The 26,365-nt window shown below is 39.3% G+C and overlaps 1 protein-coding gene and 1 long non-coding RNA gene across 3 annotated transcripts in view; one reads left to right on the top strand and one right to left on the bottom strand.

Annotated features, from left to right (window-relative positions):
- The window catches only part of hiw (MYC binding protein highwire), a 145,267-nt gene extending 121,149 nt beyond the window's left edge, over positions 1–24,118 (top strand). For both annotated transcript variants that reach the window (XM_036371662.2, XM_036371661.2), the window contains exons 21-32: positions 10,784–10,897; positions 11,021–11,129; positions 12,842–15,812; positions 15,876–16,199; positions 16,885–17,051; positions 17,124–18,587; positions 19,384–19,768; positions 19,841–20,871; positions 20,948–21,289; positions 22,132–22,596; positions 22,684–22,877; positions 22,946–24,118. In XM_036371662.2, coding sequence (XP_036227555.2) covers positions 10,784–10,897; positions 11,021–11,129; positions 12,842–15,812; positions 15,876–16,199; positions 16,885–17,051; positions 17,124–18,587; positions 19,384–19,768; positions 19,841–20,871; positions 20,948–21,289; positions 22,132–22,596; positions 22,684–22,877; positions 22,946–23,429 — 8,050 coding nt within the window. In that variant the 3' untranslated portion in view covers positions 23,430–24,118. The remainder of the gene's footprint in view (positions 1–10,783; positions 10,898–11,020; positions 11,130–12,841; positions 15,813–15,875; positions 16,200–16,884; positions 17,052–17,123; positions 18,588–19,383; positions 19,769–19,840; positions 20,872–20,947; positions 21,290–22,131; positions 22,597–22,683; positions 22,878–22,945) is intronic.
- On the bottom strand, positions 9,552–15,935 carry LOC138857362 (uncharacterized). The gene is made up of 3 exons (XR_011396428.1): positions 15,811–15,935; positions 10,717–15,758; positions 9,552–10,651 (listed from the first exon to the last, which is right to left on the bottom strand). It is a non-coding gene; the product is annotated as an uncharacterized lncRNA (long non-coding RNA).
- Positions 24,119–26,365: the final 2,247 nt, after the last annotated feature.

The following is a 26,365-nucleotide window of genomic DNA, read 5'->3' as shown; positions in this document are numbered from 1 at the left end:
GCATTTTAGAAGAAGTCGATTTTAAGGCCATCGAGAGCAAAACTCGGAAAAAAGCGATTTTCCAACTTTTCAAATAATTTTTATATTACGATTTATATTGTGCTTTAGTCTCGGCGATTACTTCTCCAATATCGCTAAATTTCCGTTCAGAGAGCATTTGTATTACTTAAGTTATGAGATCAGGAAATCGTCTGTCATTTGTGATACGGTTCACTTTGCTCTTTATAAACTGGGATCGTTTGTTTTAGAAATTTCAATCTTCAGACGTGCCAAAAATTCTATGAGATGATGTCGCACTTTGCCTTTCCAAGATAATCAATCTAAAAATATAACTTTGCCAAGCTGACAGTTGTGGCCACGAGCTGTTTACTCGGAAGACACCGAGCACAGAGGCTTCGTATATCGCAATGCTTGAACCATATGCCCTATACGTTTCTTTGATATTTAGAGAGTATTAGTTATCTCAATCAATTTCATTTTATGCTCATCCAAAACTTGCGCCACTCAAAATGCTATCACACACGAACTGATTATTCGGCAGCTGTGAAATTTATACACGTGTCTTTTGAAGGTTAGTTCTAACTACAAATCATATAGATTTGAAAAAAAATCTTCGAAAATTTATTTAAAGCGAATTTCTTTATTTCACTGATTAAGTTTTTCTACACCTTCTAAATTTAATAGTGAAAATTCTAATATCATAAATAGGAGTGAGAGCATAATTGTGTATATTCTACTTATTTATTTAAATACATGTTTTTAGCATTTTTTAATTAGACAATTGACTAAAAGATGAAAAGAACGCGTGCATGCGTGTATAGCGGCATTGGCAATCAAAAAGATATTTTTTGCCCTGGTACATACATATTTATATAAATACACATACATACATATATGTTTGTATTGTTGTGGCAACGCGAGTGCAGTGTCAGATAGCTGCACATGGTGCACTTCGAGACTCCATACCACGCAGACCACACTCTTATCCACCTCACTCCGCCCCGGACAGTACGAACGTGTTGCACCAAGTGTTTTGCCTTAGAGGTTTGCATTATTCGAGGCTTACAACGATAATAACACTATAAAAAAAGATAATACAAACAAAAAAGCTCACTAACACAGCTTAGTGGTGGCTGTTTACCGCTGATTATGGCATTGCTCTTTTCATTTCAGTTCCATACTGATTTTCATACTGTTGCCCTTCCCGAATCGAACAAAACACAGAGAGAGTTAGCTAGGGCCACACTAGAGTGCTCTATATATTTGACATGGCAACAGTTGTTAGCAAGCATTGAGGCGTTGATTCCCCCATTTTTACCAAATGAAAATGCACGCAGACTCTACAAAATTATTTCACACACACACACACGTAGAAGCCAATGTAGTGGACGGGCACCCTTGTCTCCATTAAAAAAACAATTTCCTCGTAGTAGTGTCTGCATTCATATACATATGCACATACATGTGTATGTATATTTGTACCTGGCTTTGTTTGACGATCGTCGGCGCGATATGCCTATGACTCTTTTATCAGCCATGCTTCTACGGGAAGTCTCGGTTTCCCAATTCGACTTTGATTTTATTGAATTATAATAAAGGGAAAAGCATGTATATAACGTATACCATATAGTGGAATCAATTAGTTCAAGAGATTTTACAACTAATCTGAACCGCAAACTCATCTAGTCCTTTTTCCATAAAAGCAATTGGTACCTCTTTCATGATGGCGTGCAATCAAAAGTCTTTCGGCAGATTTTGGTCAAGAATAAACTAGTTTCATACTAGTTCAAAACATATAGATAAATGTATAGTTAAATTTATATGCTCAGAGACCAACGGTTTGCATCCAACAGTAAGCTTTTTGCTAGTTCTTTCTAGCCACGTTGTTTGATATAAACTACCTTTGAGTCGAACTAAGGTTACTTAATGAGGAAAAAAAGATGTTTAATGAGGATCTCGGTTTAAATACAGCTACAATTATGCTATAGTGGTCCGATCTGAATATTTTTTTTCGAAGATTTTAGCGATGCCTTGAATAATAAAATTGTCATATTTCATGAAGATATCTCGTCAAATAGAAAAGTTTTTCGTCTTCGTACGATGATTTTTATCGATATCTTTGTATCCCATAGTGATCCGATATTGTTCCTACCAATGAGCTGCTGTTTGGGAGAAAGAGACGTGTAAAAAATTTCCGATCAATATATTAAACCAAGTAAGGAAGAGCTAAGTTCAGGTGTAACCGAACATTTAATACTCCTGCATCTTCTAGCGATCAACCGGAAGTTCGAAAATCTTTATATTAGGTTTATGGGGGCTAAGGGAAGTATTAATCAATAGGAGCTGAGGTCCACATATTCAGTATCTGTGGGCTTGAACAGTTGTAGTCCGACTGGCACTTTTCGTTCAAAGTTTTATCTGGATACATTGATAGATACTTGATTTGTATACTGTAAATTGAACGTATCAGATGGAATTTAAAATTGTAAGCGCAGTTTTTGTCCGATTTCGACCATTTTCGCACTGTAACATAGCAATGTTAGGGTAATATTGTGCACCAGGTTTGGAATTGGTCGAGCAGGTTCCGAGATATGAGTGTTCACCTAGATATGGGTGGTGTCACGCCCATTGTCCAACTTTCATATCGGCTTAGCTTTTTTATACCATATCAGGTGCTAAACTTCACGGTGCCACTCACCACTGCAATCCTCTGCACCAAATTACAGCTTTGTACCTTAATTTCGAGCTTAGTTATGTCACTTTATAAGTTTTCGATCAATGGCGTTTTGTGGGCGTGGCAATGGTTCTATTCCGCCCATCTGAAATATTAACTCTCCTTGGGTGCCAAGGAACATGTGTACCACGTTTCAGCAAGATATCTCAATTTTTATTAATATTTGTGTGTAATAATATGTTTAAAAATATCAAAAATAAAACACATTGATATGTACTCACATACATATGTATATTTTTATATATTCGTAGTGGATATGTGCTAACTAAATCAAGCAAAAGACTTGCAATCTCAATGTGTCATTTGAGGTTTTGTTGTGGTAATTTTTTTGCCATTAATTCCTGGAAATCTCTTCAAAACATAAATAGGAGATTTAATTATAAAAAATAAAAGACGTAAAATATACAGAAATCTAGCTTCTTCAGATGGTTGTCTTATAGAATCAAATACGATTGGCTTAATGGGAAACAACACAAACGCACATGTAGGTATATACAGACATATTCATGCTGCACTCCAATATAATTGCAATCAGATATGCACATTAGGCTGACATTTGACAAACACATACTTACTCGCACCGATGCACCTACTCACTCGTATGCTCATAAACCCAGCAGTAAATTGTACTTGTACGCGGATGTCATCTTCCATAACACCTCACAGTATGTAACCGATTACAAAAATATCTAAACTTATTATTTTTTTCTAATAATGATAGGCAAAGGCAAACATTTTTAGTAAATATTTAGCATAAAAATGCTTTTATTAAATCTCTAACATTCTAGTAACTTATATTTTTAAGAATAAATCAAGCTAACCGAAAGCGAGAATATTAATTTTGAGTAATAAAAACCTGAATTCCATATTTTTCTCCAACCTCAGACTGTGGTTTTAAGGAGCACACCTAGTATGATAGCCTAAAAAAGAGGTGATTTTTGAGAATTAAAACAAAAAAAAAAAGCTGTATCAGTAGTTTTAAAAGTTTAAGTGTCTATTTATACATATTTTAAAAGTAAACAGTAACATTTGGGAAGAAAGAAATTAAATATTTTTCAAGGTACACGCGAACGTCAGGTGTTGGCAAAACTTTATATTAAGAAATGTAGCGAAAAGATTTAACTTAATTATTCGCTGAAATGGTGAATGGTTTATATATTTGGAGTAAAGTCAACGGGACGTTCCAAAATCGTGAATATCAGTTATAGGGGGGCTAAAGCAAGTTTGTGCCCGATTTTGACCATTTTAGAACATAGATTATTAGAAAACACGCTTTCGCAGTTTCATTAAAATAACTAGCACATTGGCCGATATATGTAGTATAAAGTCAATTGGAATTTCGAAAATCTTTATATTAGGTGTATGGGGGCTAAAGGAAGTATTGATCCAAATAAACCATTTTCCCGAATTTCAATTATATATCTCACAGAAAAAGTTGAATTTAACTAAAACTTTTAGTCGTAACTTGCAGAAAACCTTTGCTAGTGATGGATAATTTAGAGTCAAACTCGAAAAATGCTGTTTCGACAAAAACGTCTTTAAAAATAAACTGAATACAAGGAACGTTCCAAAATAAACAGGACTTTAAAAAAAAGACAGAACAAATGGTTTTATCGGCAAAATCAATTAATTTTATTCAAAATAGTCTCCTTCTGCTTTAATACAGCTTTTTGCACGGTCCAAAAGCATGTCGAACGAGTGTTTTAGCTCGTTGCCCGGTATGGCCGCCATATTCCGGTGCAAGCCTTTTGAATGGCCTCCACGTCTGCATAACGCTTTCCTTTCATCGGCGAATGCATTTTTCCGAAAAGGTAGAAGTCGCACGGGGCCATATCAGGTGAATACGGGGAGTGGTTGATTGTTAAATGTGATTTTTGGTCAAATAATCGGCCACAAGCGTCGATCGATGAGACGGCGCATTATCGTGCAACAAACGCCAACTTCCATCTTCGCGATACTCGGGCCGAACACGTCGAATACGACGCACCAAACGCTTCAATACTCCAAGGTAGAATACCGCATTGACGTTTTGGCCGGGTGGAAAAAATTCTTTGTGGACAATATCCTTGGAATCATAAAAACAAATCAGCATTATTGTCTTCACTTTTGACTTCTCCAGACACGATTTTTTGGCCCACATGTTCATCGTCGTTTATGTCCTCACGACCACTTTGAAAACGTTGAAACCACTCGTGCACTGTGCTAAGGGATAGGCAATCATCGCCATAAACTTGTTTCATCAATTGAAACGTTTCGGTAAAAGTTTTACCAATTTTAAAACAAAATTTAATGTTGGCTCTTTGTTCGAAGCTCATTTTCGCACCGATGACAAAAACATACTGACACTTAAAACGCAATAACTTCACTTCCAATAGAGGAGATGTCATGAAATTTTTACTGGAAGTCGATAAAGGATAGCAGATTCTAACGCACTAGTCGACATATAGATGGCCACTAGAGTTTACTTTGTTACGTTTTCTCTGTTTACTTTGAAACGCACCTTGTATGCTGCTTGAACTGAACATTTTAGAGCTGTAACTCTGTATTTTCAAAGGTATAACTTGTCGGAATATGTAAAAAATATAATTTTTAAAGATTTCAGACTAAATGTGCCTAGGTGGAGTTTTGGTTTTATGAAAAATTCATGCATTAAACTAAATTTCGTTTAAAAAAAAATTTAAACTCTGGTGCTTATGCTTCAAAATTTACCTTAAAATTTTTATGTAGAATAACATTATAGGCTAAAATCTTAAGAAATAAATAACTTTCAGCCAACTTAATGATCGTCGAATCAAACCAAATTTGTAGCGAGATTGAAGGTAAACCTTAAGAGAAGACCTTACAAGTACAACATAGGTTTTTATAATAAAAATCAATTTTAATAATAAAAACTTTTAATATTCATTCAAAGTCGTTTGAGGAAGGCCCCGATATATCTAGAATTAACTATGTATACATCTATACAATGCTCAATACTACGGGTCAACTGATTCACAACTTGTACATAACATACACTCAGCAAACGTACAATTGTATGTATGTTTATTTGATCTTATAAGAAATTAAAGATATTGAAATAACTGATAAGCCAATTCGGCCAGAGAATTGCAGTTATGTGTAGTAAATTATTATTCATGTACCTTACAAATAGAGAAAAGAGAGCGTCATTGCTCAACCACTCAACTAAAATTGCCTCTTTACCCATTTTTAATTGCTTTAACTCGGTTTTTACAATTCACTCAATTGTTAACGCTCTCTTAGTTTGCGTATTCATTTTGTCCGATTGAAGACTCTAAACGTTAAGTCTCTATTATGTATGAACAAACTAAAAATTGTACAAATACAGTATATATGTATGTATGCACTATAATGCTTTGGTTATTCGACTATTGTGGCTCATTAAAATTCAAGACGTGTGCTCTTCGTTGAGTTATCCTGATAACAGGTGCCACGTATAATAAAATCTAATGAGATTTTATGGTAAATACGGAAACCATTTAGTGAATTGCTTTCTTTTGTATTATTTATTCTGGAATTTTTGTGATATATAGCTTTTAGAGAAATTTACATCTATCGTGAGTAGGTTGAACAATTTGTCTATATATGTACATATATACAGGGTCCGCCAACGGATTAGTATGTTTTTCAAATGGGTAGTACTCGGCGTCTGGGCCCCTCAGAGTGGTGGGGTTGGTCTCATTGTGTTCACAACGAAGGGGAGTTTTTTTCAGGTTAGTACTCAAGATGGTTTGGACCATGCAGCAACGTGTTTTCGCCGTAAGTCGTTTCTTGGTTAACGGATCGATCGTCCAGACTCAGCGTGACTTCCGTCGGCATTTTAACATTCCCCACCGCGGAACTATCCCCAATCGGAATTTAATAATGGTGTGGGTGAACAATTTTAACGAAACGGGAAGTGTTATGAAAAGAAGAACGGGAGGAAATCGAACTGCACAAACTCCGGAGAATATTGACAGAGTCAGGGTCGCTGCTCTCCAGAGCCCCAACCGTTCTGTCCGACTTCGTGCGTCCAATCTTAATTTGTCTCAGACAACTGTTCGTCGAATTTTGAAGGAGGACCTCAAATTCCATCCACACAAGTTGGTGATAACCCAGCAATTGTTAGAAGGGGACTACGACCAGCGTAAGTTGTTTTGTGAGCAAATGCAATCGGTGTTCAACGACAACGACAACATCACTTTTTTCACGAGTGATGAAGCGCATTTCCACCTGAATGGATTCGTCAACAGACAAAATTTCAGATACTGAGGGGCAGAAAATCCAAGAGAACTTCATGAAAAGCCTCTGCACAGCCCTCGTGTTACAGTGTTGTGTGCCGTCGGGAAGAATACAGTCATTGGACCTTATTTCTTTGAAGAAAGATGGCCGCCATATGCTCGACGTGAACTTCAGAACGTGACTTTATCATAAAAATCCCCCTTCTTGGGAACATTTTAAGACCAGAAATAAAAATATATCTGCAAAAATGATCGAGTTATGTTTTTTTGAAATCAATACTAATCCGTTGGCGGACCCTGTACATGTATTTACACGCTGTTAGTCAGAAAATTATCAACAAAGTTTAAAACCGAGTCAGAATTTATGCTTCTAATACTAGTATGTCAAGTTAAGGATAACTCTTTGCTTTTCTTGAGTTGTTCATATTTCAGACTCAGAAAAGTGAAAATAATTCAAAATCTAGTTAAAAATCTGAAAAAGTTAGCTTTGTCGGGGGGTTGGGCATGTCAATGTCATTATCTTTCCATCCGACAGACAAATACCCGTAAAATTTTATGAAAAGTGGAATTCTCACCGCTTCACTTCTTTCACGCTTTATTAACATTCTCTGCCTTAAGTAGCACATCTAGCATAAAAACAAACAGCGCTAAAAAAAGTTCTCCACTGCTGCAGTGATTCTGGTAATTTCTGTTGATGAAATCATAAAAAAAAGCTCTACTAGAAGATAATCACCTGAGCAAATTTGAAAAATGTAGTTTTGAGTAAAATGGGTTTAAAATTAAATTGATGGATCTGATTAAACGGCTACACTTCTGAAGGCTGTAACTCAAAAACTATTTGAGATATTGAGTTAAAATTTTAGTATGTAACTTTTAAAGCTATAATATAACCTAAAATATACATATTTTTCAAAAATGGGGCACTACTATTATTAAATACGATCCTTTATATCAATTTTAACCTTGCTTCACCTGTCGGTTAACCACATTTGGTCGGCAAAAATGAAACAGATAAGCAACTGATTACATATAATATATAGATCTATATCTTGTTTATTGTTGTACTGAGCTATGTATTGTGATTCTCTTTAATATTTTAACATTTTAAAACTGAAAACTAAGACTAAAAATCTGCTGTTTTTATAAATACTTAAATTAAAGTTGTTTAGTAAAAATAATTTTTAATTCGGTTATGATATGAATGTTGTAATTTAAGGGTTTTGATTTGTTTATATCTTTGCATGTGTATGTACATAGACATAATTTTGTTTCTACACGGTTTTTAATTTTTTTTACCTTTAAAAATTGAATAACCTATTATTTTTGTTAACAACATAGCTGTTATACATAATCCTTGTTTTTCATTAATTTTAATATACTTTAAAGACAAGGAACCAATCACCTATTTTTGCAAACGATCAACGTCTTGTTTACACGGTTTTATCTGGAACCAATCTCAGTATAAAAACAGAATTATTTGTATACCAAAGCGACAAAAATCTACGATTTAAATTTTTTGATCTCAACATAGTGAAACCCCGATTCTCGTGTCTTTTTAAATAGTAGTATGTATTCTTGAATTATAGTTTTGTCTAGTCGGTTAGATGTACTCGTATCTTTATGAACACTATCACACCGTAATTATAGATTTGGTCTTTTAGTAACTGCGCGTAAATTCGTAAATAAGAACAGATTTGTTATGCCCATCTCCAGCTGAGTTGAGCTTCGATAACGTACACGATCGCACTCAATTCTTCATTCATGCATTCATTGTCTACTTTACGGTTTCTCAAGCCGGTTGCCGGTTGTATACAATACACTAACATACATATATGCGCATATGACAGCTCCTGCTATTGTGGCTATCACGTTTTTTGTGTTTTATTGCCCTTTCCACTGTTCACTTGCTTTGTGCGCGCACGTACGACACGTTCCCACATCGCCGACTGATCATTTCAGGCATAGCTTGGCGTTTACGTCGCGTTGATGAGCACAACGTCAATGCACTGGCTGGAGGGTATCTACATACTTGTATATACTTATGTGAGTATGTGAAATAGATATAAAAGATGCGAGCGCCTGCGCACGCCGGGATACACGCCGCATTTGTCGATTCGTATCTTTTAACTGCATTGACTTTGTGACGTACGAGCAGCCATAAGGCTACCAACAAAATATTCCTATATATGTATGTACATACTTATATATATTTATATGAGTCGTAGTATGGTATGTATGTATAACTACTAATTTGTAGACAGTCAACGGCTTTACAGAAGTTTTATTAATTGCCGCCTGCGATTTCTTGAAAAGCACGTATCAACGGCGAGTAGACAGTTTGACGAGGCGCACAGTGCATTTATTGTTATGAAATATATAAATAGGCTTAAAGTAGTGTTGCCATATATGTAAATATTGTTTTCTATATATCAGTATTTTTATATTTTGGTCTTTTTTGATGTCCCATCTAAAAATAAACTCTTTGATAGGAGATATAAAACATAAAGTACACAAAAATATTTATTTCACATTTATTTTATTAAAATTTCGAGAAAATCTTAGATTTGGAAAATGTTTTAATATAGTTTTAATAGTTGTCTTCAGCTATTAATGATGTGTCTTGATATCGCCTGGCGAAGGATTCTACTAACATAAAAACTACCCCGGAACGGCTGTTTGAGATTACATTGTCTTTCTTTTTATACCCTGAACTGTTTGTATTAAGTTTACGCTCTCATTTGTCGGAACCGTCGATATCGGACCACTATAGGATATAGTTGTCGTACTATGATCGATCAAAATTTAGTCCTTGTATGGAAAGTTTTTTAATTGACAGTATATTTTCAAAAATGTTAGCACATATTATTTCCCAATACTATGCTACAATCTCCGAATATAATTTTCAGATCCGACCACTACAGTATACTTGTATAGCTGTCATACAAATTGACCGATCAAAACCGAGACAAATTCCTTTATAAAACCGTTGGCTGGTTACGTTTTCAGATTTAGTTTTACATATAGTTGCTATAAGAAATGTCAGTTGGAAGGGTATTAGTGCGAGTACTTCCGTACGACCGAAGCTAACGTTTGTTATTACCTCGCTTCAGTTAAGACTTCAGTATTAATTACACAAAAATCGTTTTTCTATTGTAAAAATATATTGCCTGCGAAGTTCTGATCTATAAAGCTATTAAGTTTTCCGTTCTCCATACTTATCAAAAGTTAAAAAAATTAAAGATATTATTTAACATTTAATCGAAATGTTAACCTTCTCCGAGTATTGCTAATGGAACAAATGTCATAAATTAAATATACAGACATTTAATTTTTCATAACACACAGCTACCTACAATAAACTTTAAAGGGTTAAAATTAAATCTTAAGAAAAAAAGGAATTAAGAACAAAGATGAAAGATGAAAGCCGCCGAGAACCAGTTAAAGAAACAGTCTTAAAATTATTTGTTCATAATGAGTGGCGCAGACGCACTCAATTATAAATGGGTATTCTCACTTATTCTCACTACACAACCACTGATTCTAATTCGAAGATTTTTTACTATCAGAGGCTTTTTTTTATAGCTAAGTGCTTTTTTTTATAAATTAATAGCCGCTTTTTGCTTCAATGTATCGTGGTTCTAATGCAGTAAATAAATGTCTACGGCTACCATCGCTCCACCTGTTAAATGAAAAATGATTAGATTACTTAATTCGCTTAACAAAGAAATTTTACTTTCAACATACATAATTTGTGCGAAGCAGTTTCCAACATGCATTAAATTCTTCTCCATTTCCTTTTATGCCATTTCAGTTCCCAATCAAATGAACGTCAATTTCTCAAAGATTTCATTAGCGGCGCACCGGGTTCGTCTGGCGCTCGTTTGGCTGCTTGGCTGCAACCGGAATCACGTCTCGATCCAAATAAGTAAGTTGAATTGTTAATCACGTAACTTGTTGTTATTGTATTTGTATATATAATATATGTACGTTATTGATTTCTTTGTTACAAAATTTCCAATTCATTTCACTCCATTCTAATCACAATTAGATGCGAATTAAATACAATAACCGAACCGCTATGTTATGGCTGGCCAACCCAGATCACTGTGACCATACGCGATCAATATGGCGATGCTGTGCTGGTGCCGGAATTGAAGGTGAGCTTGGATTTTATTTTCTTTATACTGGTTACATAAATTATCAAATTAAAGATGTTCTTTTCTTAAGCAAACATCTCGGTATGGAGGGAAAATTTGATCAAAAATTCCTTAGGATATTTTATGTCATGAAACCCAGAGCGCATAAGTCCTTTCTATCATTTAAAGAATTTTTAAGAAATTGAGTAGTAAAACAAAAAAAAAATACATAGTTTATTATACCCTGAACAGGGTATATTGAGTTTGTCGCGAAGTTTGTTACACCCAGAAGGAAGGAGACCCTATAGAATATATACAAATGTAAATGATCAGCATGATGAGCTGAGTTGATTTAGCCATATCCGTCTGTCTGTATTTACACAAACTAGTACCTCATTTTTTAAGCTATCGATCTGAAATGTTGCATCTCTTCTTTTCTCACTAAGAAGCTGCTCATTTGTCGGAACAGTCGATATCGGACCACTATAGCATATAGATGCCATACTAACTGAACAATCGGAATCAAGTACCTTTTTTATTTGACGTAATATTTTCACGAAATTAGGCATGGGTTATCGTTTAAGGCAATGATCTCCGAAAAAATTGTTTAGATCAGATCACTATAGTATATAGCTGCCATACAAACTGAACGATCGGAGTAAAGTGCTTGCATGGAAAACTCTTTCATTTGATGAGGTATCTGCACGAAATTAGGCATGAGTTATTGTTTAAGGCAACAAGTGATCTCCGAAAAAGTTGCTTAGATCAGATCACTATAGTATATAGCTGCCATATCAATTGCTCAGGAGGTATCTTCTCGAAATTTGGCATGAATTATTATTTAAGGCAATAATGCAATCTCCGAAGAAATTGTATAGATCGTATCACTATATCATATAGCGGTCATACAAATTGAACGATCAGAATCAAGTTCGTGAAACCCCTTGTATTTGCGAAGGGTGTTATAGCTTCAGTGAAACCGAAGTTAAGATTTTTTCTTGTTTTTTGTATGTTTTGGCTTTGTGTCTCTGAAACTATATATATATTTTGTTTTGTTTTTGAAACCCTTATATGTTCCCGATATATAGGATCTTATATTTGGTTGAAATACATTATTACTTTACAGGGGAAAATAATACAAATGAATATTATTAATAAGGCCTTTTGGGTATTAGTAGCCCTGTCGCCTTCACATTTCTTGAAGTAGTGACGTAAAAAATTTATTTTCGTAATTTTTCCTTTAATATTGTAAGAGTTTTTACCATAAAAAAGTACTTCTCCACTGCTAAAATGCAAGTTTGGATACTTCTTGTGAGAGTTGAATCTAAATTTATAGAGAAATCAGGTACGCTTTTCGTCAATTTTAATATGGCATACCATATATATTTCGGTTTCGGTAGTCGGGTGGTTTAAAAGCATTCGGGCTTAGTTTCGAAGCTGCTGGTATTGGTTCAAGGCTGGCAGGGGCGTAGATGTTAACTTCTCGCTGATAATAAGGTTATACCGCCTTTGTTAGGCGTTCGTGCTCAACATATTCTGGTTGAAGGTGAGCTTGAAGTTTAGGAGGGATTTGCCCATATTTGGTGCTAGTTAATGAGCCTCCCAACATATGAGTTTGTCCAGGGTATACTCAAATGGCAAAATACGCTTTGTTTATTATACGAGGAACACCTGGCGCAACTTTGAATACTTCAATGTGAACTATAATGTTTAATTATATTTTTATCTCATAGGTGGAAATAAAAGCCATTCCAACCGGCGCTTCTGGCAATGGGAACATCAAAATGCGACGCGGCTCTTATACGGACAACACCTCGTATGGTGGAGTGCCGCCACCACCGCACCTGAACTATGAGCCAACAATTAAAGAGAAAATGTGTTTCAAAGCCATAACATTCATGAAACCCTACGGCAATTACTCTTTTGAAGAGTTGCGCTTCAGCAGTCCCATACAGACACGCATCACGGAGACACTCTACGCGCAAGACTTGGAAGATGGCACATTCAGCGTACACTGGACACCAAATTCAGTCGGCAGTTATTGCCTCACAGTCAACATTGATGGCATACTTTTGGAAGAAGTTTACCGTGTGGAGGTGAAAGAAGGCGGTTTACCACCACCCTCACATAAACAAGCGTTGAAGAAACCACAACCGCCAAATAAGTTGCGTAAATTTTTCACCAAAAACACGGCAGGTTTACGCATACGCTCCCATCCCACACTGCAGTCCGAACAGGTGGGCATTATCAAATTGAATGGCGTTATTTCTTTCATCGATGAGATTGAAAATGACGACGGTGTATGGTTGCGGCTTTCTACAGAGTCGATACGTCAACATTGCACAATGGGTTGGTATCCGACTGAAGCGTGGTGTTTGCAGTATAATCAGCATTTCGGGCGAACTCTACTACATCCAGTAGATGAGACAAGTACTACGACGAGTGGAGAGACAACTGCGACTACAACTACAAGCACCACCACTGGAACCAGTACCACCGATGCGTCAGCTGGTGTTGGCACTGCTATGCTAGTTGGTAGTGGTGGTAGTAATGCAAAGCCCGCTTCTAAGCCGCGTCATAAAATTTTGCTGGATAATGCTGAATCACTCGTTTCACCGATACCTATTGAATCGCCTTCGAGGACAAAATCCGTGTCCCCAAACAAAAAGATCTTTGACTTTTCGCAAGATCGTTTCACGCCACCAAAATCATCAGAACTTTCACATACCTCCACAAATCCATTCCTATTTCCGAGTGTAACAAAGTCAGAATCCGAAGATAGTGAAATACAAAAAGTTTTCGATATGCAATCTTCAACGCAGACTAACAGCACCTCATCGTCGCATCAACAACAGCAAGCCGATCTACTGTCTTTGCATTCATTACAAAATACCAGTCCATCACAAATCGGTTCGGCTATTGCTGGCGTCGTCGGTGGTGGCGCTATCAAACTACAAGCTTTACAGAAATGGTTTAAAGGTGACACTTTGGATGGTTCAGGATCTGCCGCTGCTGGTGGACCACCCTCGCCGGCCAAGGAACATCAACGTAAGCGCTCAGACGTAAGTGAAGTAATGTCTACGGTGTCTGTGCGTGAGTTAGTACGCGTAATGGGTGGACAAGATACGCGCTGCAATGGCAACAGTGCACATGCGCAAGGCAGTGTACCACGAAGCTCCAGTCCTGTACAAATACCTGCAACTGGCAAAAGCTCTACTGAGTCAACGAGCATTAGCATAAAATCTACTGAAGCTTCGGAAACTTCAGGGCTCTTTAGCTCACTTACACAAGATTCAAGCTCGAAGGAGTTAGAACATGCACCGCTGTCTGCTGCGGCCACATTTGATATATCAACAATACGTATGACCAGCTTCACACCATCACAGACCGCCGCTTTACTCTCCACACCAAAGCATTCCCCACGTAAATTGATGACTAGTCTGCGACGCACCACATCACCTTCTAGTCGTGGTGTTGATGCCGCTGTAGCGCTTAAGGAGCCCGATTTGACACAACTTGAAGATGATATGAGCATGTTACAGATTACAACAACCAGCACTGGAGGCGGCGTCACCACACAAGACCAAATCTTATTTGGCGAGATGAAGACAGCGAGCACTACGGCTAGCACGGATGACTCTAGCCCACCAGTCTGGCCACCACCACTCAATCAGACTGGGGCTTCTTTGAATTCAGCAACGACGGCGTTGCCGAAATCTTCGCCCAGTAAACGCAATGCTATTGGGCCCATTAAACGTGCAATGCCGCCATCGTTAGCCGAAAGTATACGCGCTGTGTTCGCGGCTTTTCTTTGGCATGAGGGACTCGTACATGATGCTATGGCATGCGCTAGCTTTCTAAAATTCCATCCATCGCTTCCCAAAGAGGGCGCCACAGTTGTGACTCGCCGTGATTCCAAAGATAGCCGTCTCCAGTTGTCACGCGAGCAAAAAGCGCAACAGCGGCACTCCGTTGAGGTTGCAAATGCCGGTACCTATTTGAATATTAGACCCTCCACGCTAGAGACGCTTACGAAGAGTGGCAATTGTTCGCTGAACAATCGTAAGCATCGCAAAAATTTAACCGCTAGTTTGGGTGCGGGTAGCGGTGAAGAGTCGGAGGGTGGTGAAAAGCAAAAGTTGCACACGCTGCCCGAAGTGGTAACTGTGTTGCCGCCAGCTCTGCGTTGTCTTGTCTATCTATGGGAGCAGGTGTGCACCAATTGCGTGCAAGTGATGCAATCGAATATAATGGAACGCGAAAAGAGCGGTGGTGGTGGTGGTGGCGCTGTCGGCGTCGGTGTCGGTGTCGGTGTTGGCGCTGGAGTTGGTGGCAATGGGACGCCCACACGTGAACCAAGTGTGGATGTGAAAGAAAAGCAGGAGTCTAATGAGCGTGAGCTGGCGAAGAAGATGCGACGTAGGAAGAAGGACGATGGCACGTATTGTGAGATCTGCGAGGTATTTCTACCAATACCCGTAACATATCACATGCGCATCGTGCATCCCGGTTGTGGCAAATCGGCCAAGGGCAAAGGTTACAATTCTGTGGGCATTTTCTGTGAGGGTTGGGCCGGGAATTGCGGCGAAGGTGGCAAGGGTGCGTCCAGTTGGTTCTTGATGTGTGATGAATGTCGCGAAAAGTACATGACTGCAAGTAAGAACGTCAACAATGTGAATAATGCACCAGGCGTGGTACTTACCGGTATGTACACCCCAAAATGACACTTTAGGTTCTTTGTTAAATGGATTGTAACTTTGTTTGCAGCAAACGAACTAAATTTATTTGGAGTAAAGACGACGACATTGATAGCCAACTCGGAGATTTATACAACAATGCGAGAAAATGCCACATTCTTGCTTGAGCTCTCCTCAAGCGCTTCTACTTTAAACGCTCCGGGCAGTAGCAATACCGCTGCTGGTACGAATCCGCTCAATATAATTTCGTCAAGCAAACGATCACCTCAACAAATGCCCGTCGTAGTGGAGCATCAACATTTTAACATGCCTGATTTGAATAAGCCGAGCACAAGTCGTGGTGATTCGGCGCGTAATAGTCGTATTGGCTTGCGGATGAGCGGAAAGTTTGGCAGTAAGTATCCTATGAAAAAAGTATTTAGTTCTTATATGATGTGAGTATAGATCTTACTTGGCTTATATAAACAAATTTATATTGATTATAACTAACTGGATTGCTTAGGGTTTGCTTTTATATTATATCTTCGGGTATTCATTGGAAACTATTCGACTATAATTTTTAAATGATTTTACTTCAGTTGTATATTTGAAAATCTTACTCAGCACCTAGTCTAATATATAGCATATGTATGGTATGTATACATATATAAATATGATCGTTTTTTGTAAACATATCCATCTACATTACTGATATTCTTCGAGAAAATGGTTTAGTCTCAAACTACATTTTAGTACTAACTTGTAGATTATAACAGTTTCACTCTTGAATGGGGATGATTGCCTCAACAGATTTCCAAAACCCACCTTAGCCTCGTCGAAATAACTTTAGTATTTGGCTTAGTGATTTTATATGATTTCGGTACGATGAATTCGAACGAAGAGTTTCATCTCGTGATGAAATCAATTTCAGAAAACTCAATTCGAATCTTATAATGGTAAGTTAGCGTCAAAATTCACCCCATAGTTTCGGAAATTAGTTATATAACAGGTTTTATAAAAAGGTCTTTAGTGGATATATGTACGCACCCCACCGCCTAAAAGTCAAAATTATCAACAATAATTTGTTTTTTAATTCACAGGCTCCACACCTTACCGCAAAAGTTTTGCGGGTAGCTCTGTCTCACCGGAGCATATTTGGCTAGCTCCGGAAACATTTGCTTGTTTAGAATCACTAGGAGTGGCGAATAACGAAGATTTGCCGTACGAGATGTTTGGCTTGAATGCCACGGAAAATGGATTTGATCGGGTAAATGTGATGATGATTCTAACAGTTTTTCTATAGTATACGCATACATTTTTCTAAATTCAACTCTACCAGCCACTCTCGGAAATGTCTTACGAATCGTGCGATCCAAATAATTATGAAATAATGACGGGCTCAATGAGTGCACAGCAAGGCGGCGGTGGTGGCTCAAATACCGGAACGCTATCGAAATTCCACCGCAGCTTCTCAATGGGTCAAGGTTGGGCCTTGGCTCAACAGCAAGGCACATTCCAATTAAAAAATCTCGCTGCGAACGCGGACGAAGCACAACAGACCAAAGTCGTGTTTAGGCGACGCAATAACTCCACCAGCGAAAGCGATGGCGCTTTACTCATATGCTATCCTTCCGAGAATTTGCGTCGCCTGGTGCCGGAAAGTATATTGAACAGCAGTATTGTGCACCCAGCTGTGCAGCGATTGGCTAACACCGATGGCGGCATGAACGGTACGAAAAGGCACTCGCATTCTGTCGACCAGCAGGAGGGTAATGACAATGAGGAGAAACTGAAGACAGCGGAAATGGGCGGTGTTAAAACGAAGGAATATGACTACTCGAGCGGCAGCGCATTGCTGAGGGCGAACGCAGTGCGTGATAAGGATACATCAAACACGCTCCTCGAATTGGAATTATCCTCACAGGTGAATGCGCTGCTGCAACGTCCCGCTATGGCATTCATTACACAAAAACATGATCTGGAGAAGCTGCGTTACGCTATGAAGCGGAGTCTACGCATAGCCGCCTGTCGCATATACTCGTTGCAAGCGATCAATTGGTTATTGCGCTCGGTGACGCAAAGCATATGCTTACACGACCTCATGTGGTGGTTCGTCAGCTCGCTAACCATTTCCGCTGTCGATATGATCGATGGCAAGTACGAGGATGTGGAGCCAGCTTTGGAGCACCCTGTCACTTATACGCAGATTAGCGGTCGTTTCTCACATTTAATTACACAAAGCTTGCATGTATTTCTGCAGTCTGTGGCCGATCTTACGCTATACTTGCCGCTTGGTTCACCCTTGCAACGCATCGCCATACAATGCTTCGGCATACGTTTCCGCCAAACGGATCATCAATTTCTACACAATTCTCATGTGTTCGGCAATATTTCGAAAATACTTTCGAAATCCGATGAGCAAGATGATGTTATGGCTGTATCGAGCATGGGCATGGCGGGTGCGTCAGCCGTTGAGGGTGGTTTTGGTGGTGGCAATTCTGCGGGCATGCATGATGTGGAGCATAATTTCCAAAGTGTTGGCGGTGCGGCAGTAGTTGTTGCGGGTGGTGCACCTGCAGGTGCTAAAATTGTTTGCTATTCCGACTTGAATGGCATGTTTGAGGTTACAGTGTCATCACGTCAGGCCATGGCCGAGTCGCTGACGGACAACTCGACTGAGACTTTTTGGGAAAGTGATGAGGAGGATCGCAATAAATGTAAGATCATTGAGATCTCGATGACTAAGCTGACATACACGTGTAAGGTGGTTTTGGTGCACATTGACAATAGTCGGGACATACAGGTAAGTCCGAAAAAAGTTAATTGTGCTGTAAACATTGGAACTATCGTTTTCACTTGAATGTATTTACTAACTATTGAAATTCAAAATTGTTTACGTTAAATTTTTTATGATGTAAAAAAGCGACAAAATTATTGGATATTTCTTATCGCTTTACCTTACTTAACCTATAGCATTTTTGAAAAAATTGTGATTTATTACTCTGCTTATTTATAACTCTTCTTTAACCCGTTTGGAAAAAAAAATCCAGTGAGTTGTCATGGAGGAAGAGCACTTTATTCTTTGGGGCCGTTTTTTTCGCAATTCGGTTTCGAATCGGCTCAATTATTCGTCATAATTTAGCCCTGTGACCGTTTTGCCCTTTTCCAGATAGTCTATATATGTACATCACACCTTAAGGATCCAAGAAAACGGTGGCCGTCAGGCCTATAGTCTTCAGCTTCTTCGAAGCAGAGTCCACTGTTTCTACTGTTCTGTGGTTTTAGGTATGTACCAGTGGGTCCATGTTTCGTCGAGGGCCGGAGTGATCAAACGTGTCATCCTTCGCACCGAGAGCTTTACCAATGTTTTTGCTGAATATCACCCTCAAGGTCTTTACAGATGTTTAATCCGGGTCTGAAAGTATTATTAGAGACCGACTTTTTGTTATGCTATCCGCTCATGGTAGCTGTCTAGCGATTAATAATACTGTTCGATTTTCGGGAAAAGACAGTAGGACCAACAAAACAAAAAAAAAGTTCTTCTTAGCTTCATTAAACATCTTTACGAAGGTTCCTAACATTGCATTACTTTTTTTTAGAACAAAGTGCTAAATGTGGTTTTTTATGCTGGCCAATCATTGGGCGATACGAATCTTATCAAATCCGTTGATGTTGATCCAAAAGCTTGTGCCTGGATATCCGCCAAAATTACCAACGAGTCTTACACTCACTTCCGCTTGGAGTTCCACGGTCCGGAGAATACATTGCGTGTGCGACAAATCAAATTGCTCGGTCTACCGAGCAGCATGAGCGGACTCGATGAGCAATTTAATGAGCAATTTAGCGGAGCGCACTCTGCTACGGGTGCGTGCGGTAATGGAGGATTACATACACTCAAATCGAATTTGAAACTGACAAACGCCTTACGCATACAACAACAGATCTGTGAGTCTGAAACACTACGTGTATTTCGACTAATAACAGGTAGGTGCAAAGAAGAATGGCTTAAATAATTGAATAGTTAACTTGTTTTATATTTGACACGCTTCTGTTCAGGTCAAGTCTTTGGCAAATTGATCAGTAACGTCGCCAGCGATGCCGGCCATCAATCCATACTTGGCATGGATTCCAGTGGCACTTCATTGCTCGCCGATTCGCTGGATCTGCGCGAACATATGGTTGGTATACTCTTCTCGCGCAGCAAGCTCTCACATCTCCAGAAGCAGGTGATTGTGCATATAGTGCATGCGATCAAAAAGGAAGCGCATCGCGCCAAAGAAGAATGGGAGATTGTGAATTTGGCGAATTGTTTCAAAGACGCGCATGCCAATACCACATCCGCCACCTCGACGGGTGATCCGAAGAGTGAGTCCAGCTCGGAACGGTATCGTGCACCGGACACCTATTGCTTCGAGATGCTCAGTATGGTGTTGGCACTCTCTGGCAGTGTCGTCGGCCGCTCATATCTCTCACATCAGTACGGACTGTTGAAGGATCTTTTAACGCTGCTGCACACAGGCAGTGATCGCGTTCAACGGCAGGTTACAGCGCTGCTACGACGCATACTACCCGAAATTTCGCCAGAGAGCTTTGCCGAGCTGATGGGTGTGCAGCGCTTGCCGCCAGCGGATTATAATATTGCACATCAGAGTGCGGCCGACTTCGATATGAATCGCTTGGGTTTGTTGGACATATTTCTGGCTGTCATCGCCAAGGCGCTACAATTGCAAGTCAAAGTCAAGTCCACGTCAAGCAAACCGAGTCTGGAGAAAACACCCTCCTTCGTGCGTCTGTGCAGTTCTCTGGATTTATCTGTACACTTGTTAAAGCAAACGCAGAAGGCAAAAACGGACCCTGAGTGTGAGAAAAGCGCTAGCGATAGTGATGCCATTGAATTTTCAGCAAAAACGCATCCCTTCCGTTTCGATCAACAGGTGGAGAATGGTGAATATGAACTAAGCCGTTCGACACAGAAAGCGAGTAAGAAAGAGCATAAGAAAAATCTCAATCAGCGTTGGTTTTTGAATGGCGTTATATCCACCAAGCAGGCGGAAAGTATTATCAGTCTCGTGCGCGATTTAGCCAGCGTAAGTGTTGGTGAATATTTTGTTGTAGTAAATGCACGTTTTATTAAAAATCAATATATTCTTTCTTTCTGCACAGGGTAAACTAAGTGAAAAATGGTCTCAGATCACCAAAGCTGCCATTGCGGAGTCTGTATTGAATTTAACGCGTTTGGATGAGATTTTTCGCAATCCTGAACATTGTGTCAAAACCGCTACCATGTGGTTAGCGCTCGCCAGCCTCTGTGTGCTCGATCGCGATCATGTGGAGAAGTTGTCGTCCGGTCAGTGGTCTAAGGTATCCGATACACGTCCCATGTGCACCAATCATGATGATGGAGAGACTGCAGCCATAATCCAGTGTGAGACTTGTGGTTCGCTGTGCGGCGATTGTGATCGGTTTTTGCATTTAAATCGGAAAACACGGATGCATAAGCGAACGGTAAGTGTTAAATTGAAATTGATGATATGGGAAAAACCGTTATTTGGTTCTATATAAGTTAAGATTGTTGTATAAATTAACTGTTTATGACGCAATTGAAATATCAGTTGCAGACGAGACGAGGCGTGACAGATGGATAAGGAAAGTAGTTCATATTCGATATGCACTTGGAACCTGTTCCTTTTTTGTCAATCACATGATTATATACTTGTATATCCGGTCCCACGACTGTTGGGTCTAAGTAACCGGGACGGACCGGTTTTTGTTCGGCCAAGGATAAATTTTACACCCAAGCCTAAAGGATTTTGATCAATACCTCTGGCTAAGAAGGTTTAATCCGAATTACTAATTTTAGTCTTAGTCGTCTTCTTCTTCGTCTATTGTGAACAAGCTCCCGCGGATTCCATATACAGAATACAACCAAATTGTTTTTCCAACTTAGCTTTCTGGATGGAATGGGCGGGAATATGTGACATTAGTAACACAGAAATGGATCCAATCGCTACTACTACTTATTAGCGCTTACCCATAAATTGCATAATACGCGATATTTTCTTATTCTGTTTTTATCCCTCTACAATCCAAACGATATATTTGCTTGAAATTTGTCAACACTGGATTTCCAGGACAACATTAACATTTGGTTAATGGTTGCATATAATTTTATAATATCTTAGTTTGACTGCGACACATCGTCTTATATCTAAGTAGTGACTATCCGAGATTTTCGCCCATAACTTTGCATCGTTGAAATGTCTATAAATATATAATATATGTACATATGTGCACATATTGTTTTTTAACGGCTAATTTGATTGATCGATGATTGTTTTCCTTTTTAGGTTTGTAAGGAGGAAGAAGAAGCCATACGAGTCGAGCTACATGAGTCGTGCGGACGCACCAAACTATTCTGGCTACTCGCTTTAGCCGATTCAAAGACCCTGAAGGCAATGGTGGAATTCCGTGATGGCAGTCACACAATAATATCCGGACCACAAGAGGCGGTGGGACGTTGCCGTTTCTGTGGCATTACCGGCAATTCGGGACTGCTGGAGATCGGCAACGTTTGCGCCGATGCGCAGTGTCAAGAGCATGCGGCCAACTCGTGTATGAAGGTGAAGTCGTGCGATCATCCGTGCGGCGGTGTGGTCAATGAGAAGAAATGCTTGCCCTGCTTGCAGCATGTGTGTCACGCGCGCGAAAATAAGATTGCCGAAGAGTTGCATGAGCCGAAATTGACGCAGGATGCAGACGATATGTGTATGATATGTTTTGTGGAGGCGCTCTCGTGTGCGCCATCCGTACAGGTGAGTTAAAAACTGTGCGCAAATAGTTTAGTTATATACTTTATTAGTTACTTTCTTAATTGCCATACTTATTTTTATTATTTGTAGCTCGAGTGCGGTCATGTTTTCCACTATCATTGCTGCAAGGCTGTCATCGAGAAACGTTGGAGCGGTCCACGTATCACGTTTGGCTTCTCTTTGTGTCCTATTTGCAAAGCAGATATACAACACGCACTGCTCGCCGATATTTTGGAACCCATCAATGCGCTCAAGCAGGATGTCAAGCGCAAGGCATTGATGCGGTAAGTTTTGGCGCCTTAAATGTTAGGTAATCAATTATTATTGCCAATTAAACGCGTCTACTTTGTAGTTTGAAATACGAGGGTATCGTCAAGGATACCGACTCCAAGGATGTGACCAACTTGGCTATGGATCGCTACGCCTATTATGTGTGCTATAAGTGCCAGAAGGCCTATTATGGCGGCGAAGCGCGTTGTGACGCCGAAATCGGCGAGAAATTCGATCCGCAAGAATTGGTCTGCGGCGGTTGTTCGGATGTGGCGCGTGCCCAAATGTGTCCCAAGCATGGCACCGATTTTCTCGAATACAAATGTCGCTACTGTTGCTCGGTGGCGGTGTTTTTCTGCTTCGGCACCACACACTTTTGCGACACCTGCCATGACGATTTCCAACGTCTCACGAATATACCGAAGAATAAGCTACCACAATGTCCGGCTGGCCCGAAAGCTAAGCAACTGCTGGGCGACGAGTGTCCCTTGCACGTCGTACATCCACCAACGGGTGAGGAGTTCGCGCTGGGGTGTGGTGTGTGTCGCAACGCGCAAACGTTTTAGCATGATGCTGCGATGCAGGAGCTGCGCGTTGGCGCATTAGAAGCAGCCGCAGCGCAGCGACGCCAATTGGAGGCGCAAGCGGCGGCGGGCCTAATGCCGCTCGAGGAGTGGATCGAGGTGGAAATGTTGGATTTGGATAATGAACGCAGCTTTGAGGTTGTGCTACGTGACGCCGATGAACACGAGGGCAATCGCAATGAATAGAAGCAAAAGAAATGTGTGTCCCTGTAGGATTTGTTTCTAGTTCACACACGAAAAGTATTTTTATTTGATCTCATAATTCGATTTTTACTGCAAATCTGAATGTTAGCGTTAAGTTTAAATTTATAGCAATGCACGTGCACTCTTAAACTCACACACATACACATACATACTTATATGATTGTAATCATAAAAAATCGCGTATATTAAGACTCCTGTTGCGCCTAGAATACTCAAAATTTTGAAGGAATGTGCAACATTTGCAATATTTAATGTGCTAAAATTAACACTAAGTTACTTACATAGGCACTAAAACATAACTATTTAATATATACAAACATGTATTGGTATTTATAGATACGAACGTGTAGCGAATAGCAAATGACGCATGTGCTAATAATATGTAAACGAAATTTCAAAACAAACATTTGCAATAATATTTGTGTACACTAAATAAATACATATATAAATATTTGCACACAAAGGTATTTCAAAAAAGTTGTTTAAATAAAAAAAATTCCTGTCTCATGGGATTACTTACTTTTTGTTCAAAATACCTTAATTAATAAAATTTACAATCTTGTATTATTTTTGTTTTCGTAGTTTTGCTTAAAATTTCGCTTCAGTTAATTACAGTTTTTCGATAAAACTCAAAATAAATAACAAGTAAAGAAGCAGTTGAAAAAATCCGTAAAAAATTTGCGCCAGCACCCTACCGCTGGCATTTTTCACAAAAGTTGTATTGTCCGAATTGGATCAGGCGCCCAAAACGGCCCAGCAGGTGGCTGCTGCATTTTGCGCACACACACATATAGGGCGGCGTGCACGTGGCACCCGCGGAACAAGTAGCATTATACTTAAGCATTGATACTTAATTCACCCAAGCGGCCGAATAGAGCGCATATGAAGGAATACTAAGATAGGGAGCTTATTCTACAACTCAACTAGATGACGTAAGATGAGCAAAAAATATTACAACACAATAATAATGAGTATATGCTGTCTATTGATGTCGGCAAACTTTGTAAGTTTTCGTGCTTACTTAGTTTAGTGTGGTCTAGCAAAAGCTTGGCAATTATATTGCATCTTCATACCATTTTTATACTCTCGCAACTTGTTGCTGCAGAGTATAATAGTTTTGTTCACCTAACGATTGTTAGTATCACCTAAAACTAATCGAGTTAGATATCGAGTTATATATATATAAATGATCAGGATGAAGAGACGAGTTGAAGTCCGGTTGAGTGTCTGTCCGTCCCTCCGTCTGTGCAAGCTGTAACTTGAGTAAGAATTGAGATATCTTGATTAAACTTGGTACACATATTTCTTGCTACCGTAAGACGGTTGGTATTGCAGATGGCAGACGCCCACAAAACGCGAAAAAAATCGAAAACCAATAAATTTCAATAACTAAGCTCCACAATAAGATAGGGATGAGCTCATACTACCGGGGTCACAGCTGGCGGATAGTGGACGGCCTACATTAAGTAGGTTAGCTGCGAATAGTAATACGCAGCCCCCGACCAAGAGCTGCAGGAGAGGATGGCTTGGTTCAAAAAGCCTCATGCGCCTAATGAACCTCCGGCGAAGAGACGATTAAATGCCGCCTGTAATTAAGCGTCTACAACCCCCACGGGGTTGCATCGATGAAAAACCTACCCACGAGAGGGAGGCAACAAAGCAACGAGAGACCAATCCAGCGATCAGCACCCAATGTGCATAGACGTCAGAGAAACTCCGGGCAAGAGCCCATCAGAATCGAGGCCAGTAAGATTCTGATTATGGTATACTGGAAACCCGGAACGGATTAGGGAGACAAAGGCCTGGTGAGGGCAGCTATCTGTCACCTCAGTAGGTAAGGGTGAAATCTCACCGAAATGGCTGACAAGCTAATGCTGTAATCACCTCCGTCTCGTTAAAACCCTGCGAGGTCTTCAAGTACGTTCAATGCACGTCGCCATTAATTTGGTCGTACAGGTTCAGTTGAGACGAACTCCTGATTCGTCGTAGAATTGGACAATGGGCGTGGCACCGCCCACCTTTCGATTTCAACCAAATTTGGAAATTAAATTGACATTTCTATGTGATAGTGTGAAAATGGGGGAAATCGGATTAATACTTCCTTTATAACACAATTTTAAATTCCATCTATTTCTTTCATATTTCAGTACATATATAAAGCACCAAGTAATGTAACGGGTTAAAACTTTGCACGAATAATACGTTTGAGGTGTGACACCTTATGACTAAAAATTGCCTAAATCGAATCAAAACTGTTTAATCCTCTAGGTACCGAATAAGTGGACCCCAGTAGCTATAGTTAACTTTTTACCAAAAATTTCGGTCAATGTGTGTGATATATGAGGTACCTTAATGAAAGCCAGGAAGCATTTCATTAGTACCTATGTAGCATGTTAATATTATGTGGTATTGGCAAAAATAAATGAAATTGGGTCAATATTACCCCCAACTCCTATACCAGTATGCTACACATAAACCGATATGATGATGTTTTTATTATAATTTTGGCTGACGCGAAAGTAAAATATAGCTACAAAATTAAGTCTAAGTTAATGGCCTTCAATATAAGTCCGAAAGATACTAAATTTGATTGTAATTTATTCAGGATTTCTTCGAATAATGAATGTTTAATTCTTTCACAACACTTTTTAACATAGAGTTTTGCCAGCACCTGAGGGAATTTTCCGAGCTTTGATCCTTGCAAGGTGCAAGAC

This window comes from Bactrocera oleae, chromosome 5, assembly GCF_042242935.1.
Source record: "Bactrocera oleae isolate idBacOlea1 chromosome 5, idBacOlea1, whole genome shotgun sequence".
Classification (NCBI taxonomy): Eukaryota; Metazoa; Arthropoda; class Insecta; order Diptera; family Tephritidae; genus Bactrocera; species Bactrocera oleae.
The sequence above is the reverse complement of the archived record's forward strand: the minus strand, read 5'-3'. Positions and strand labels throughout refer to the sequence as shown.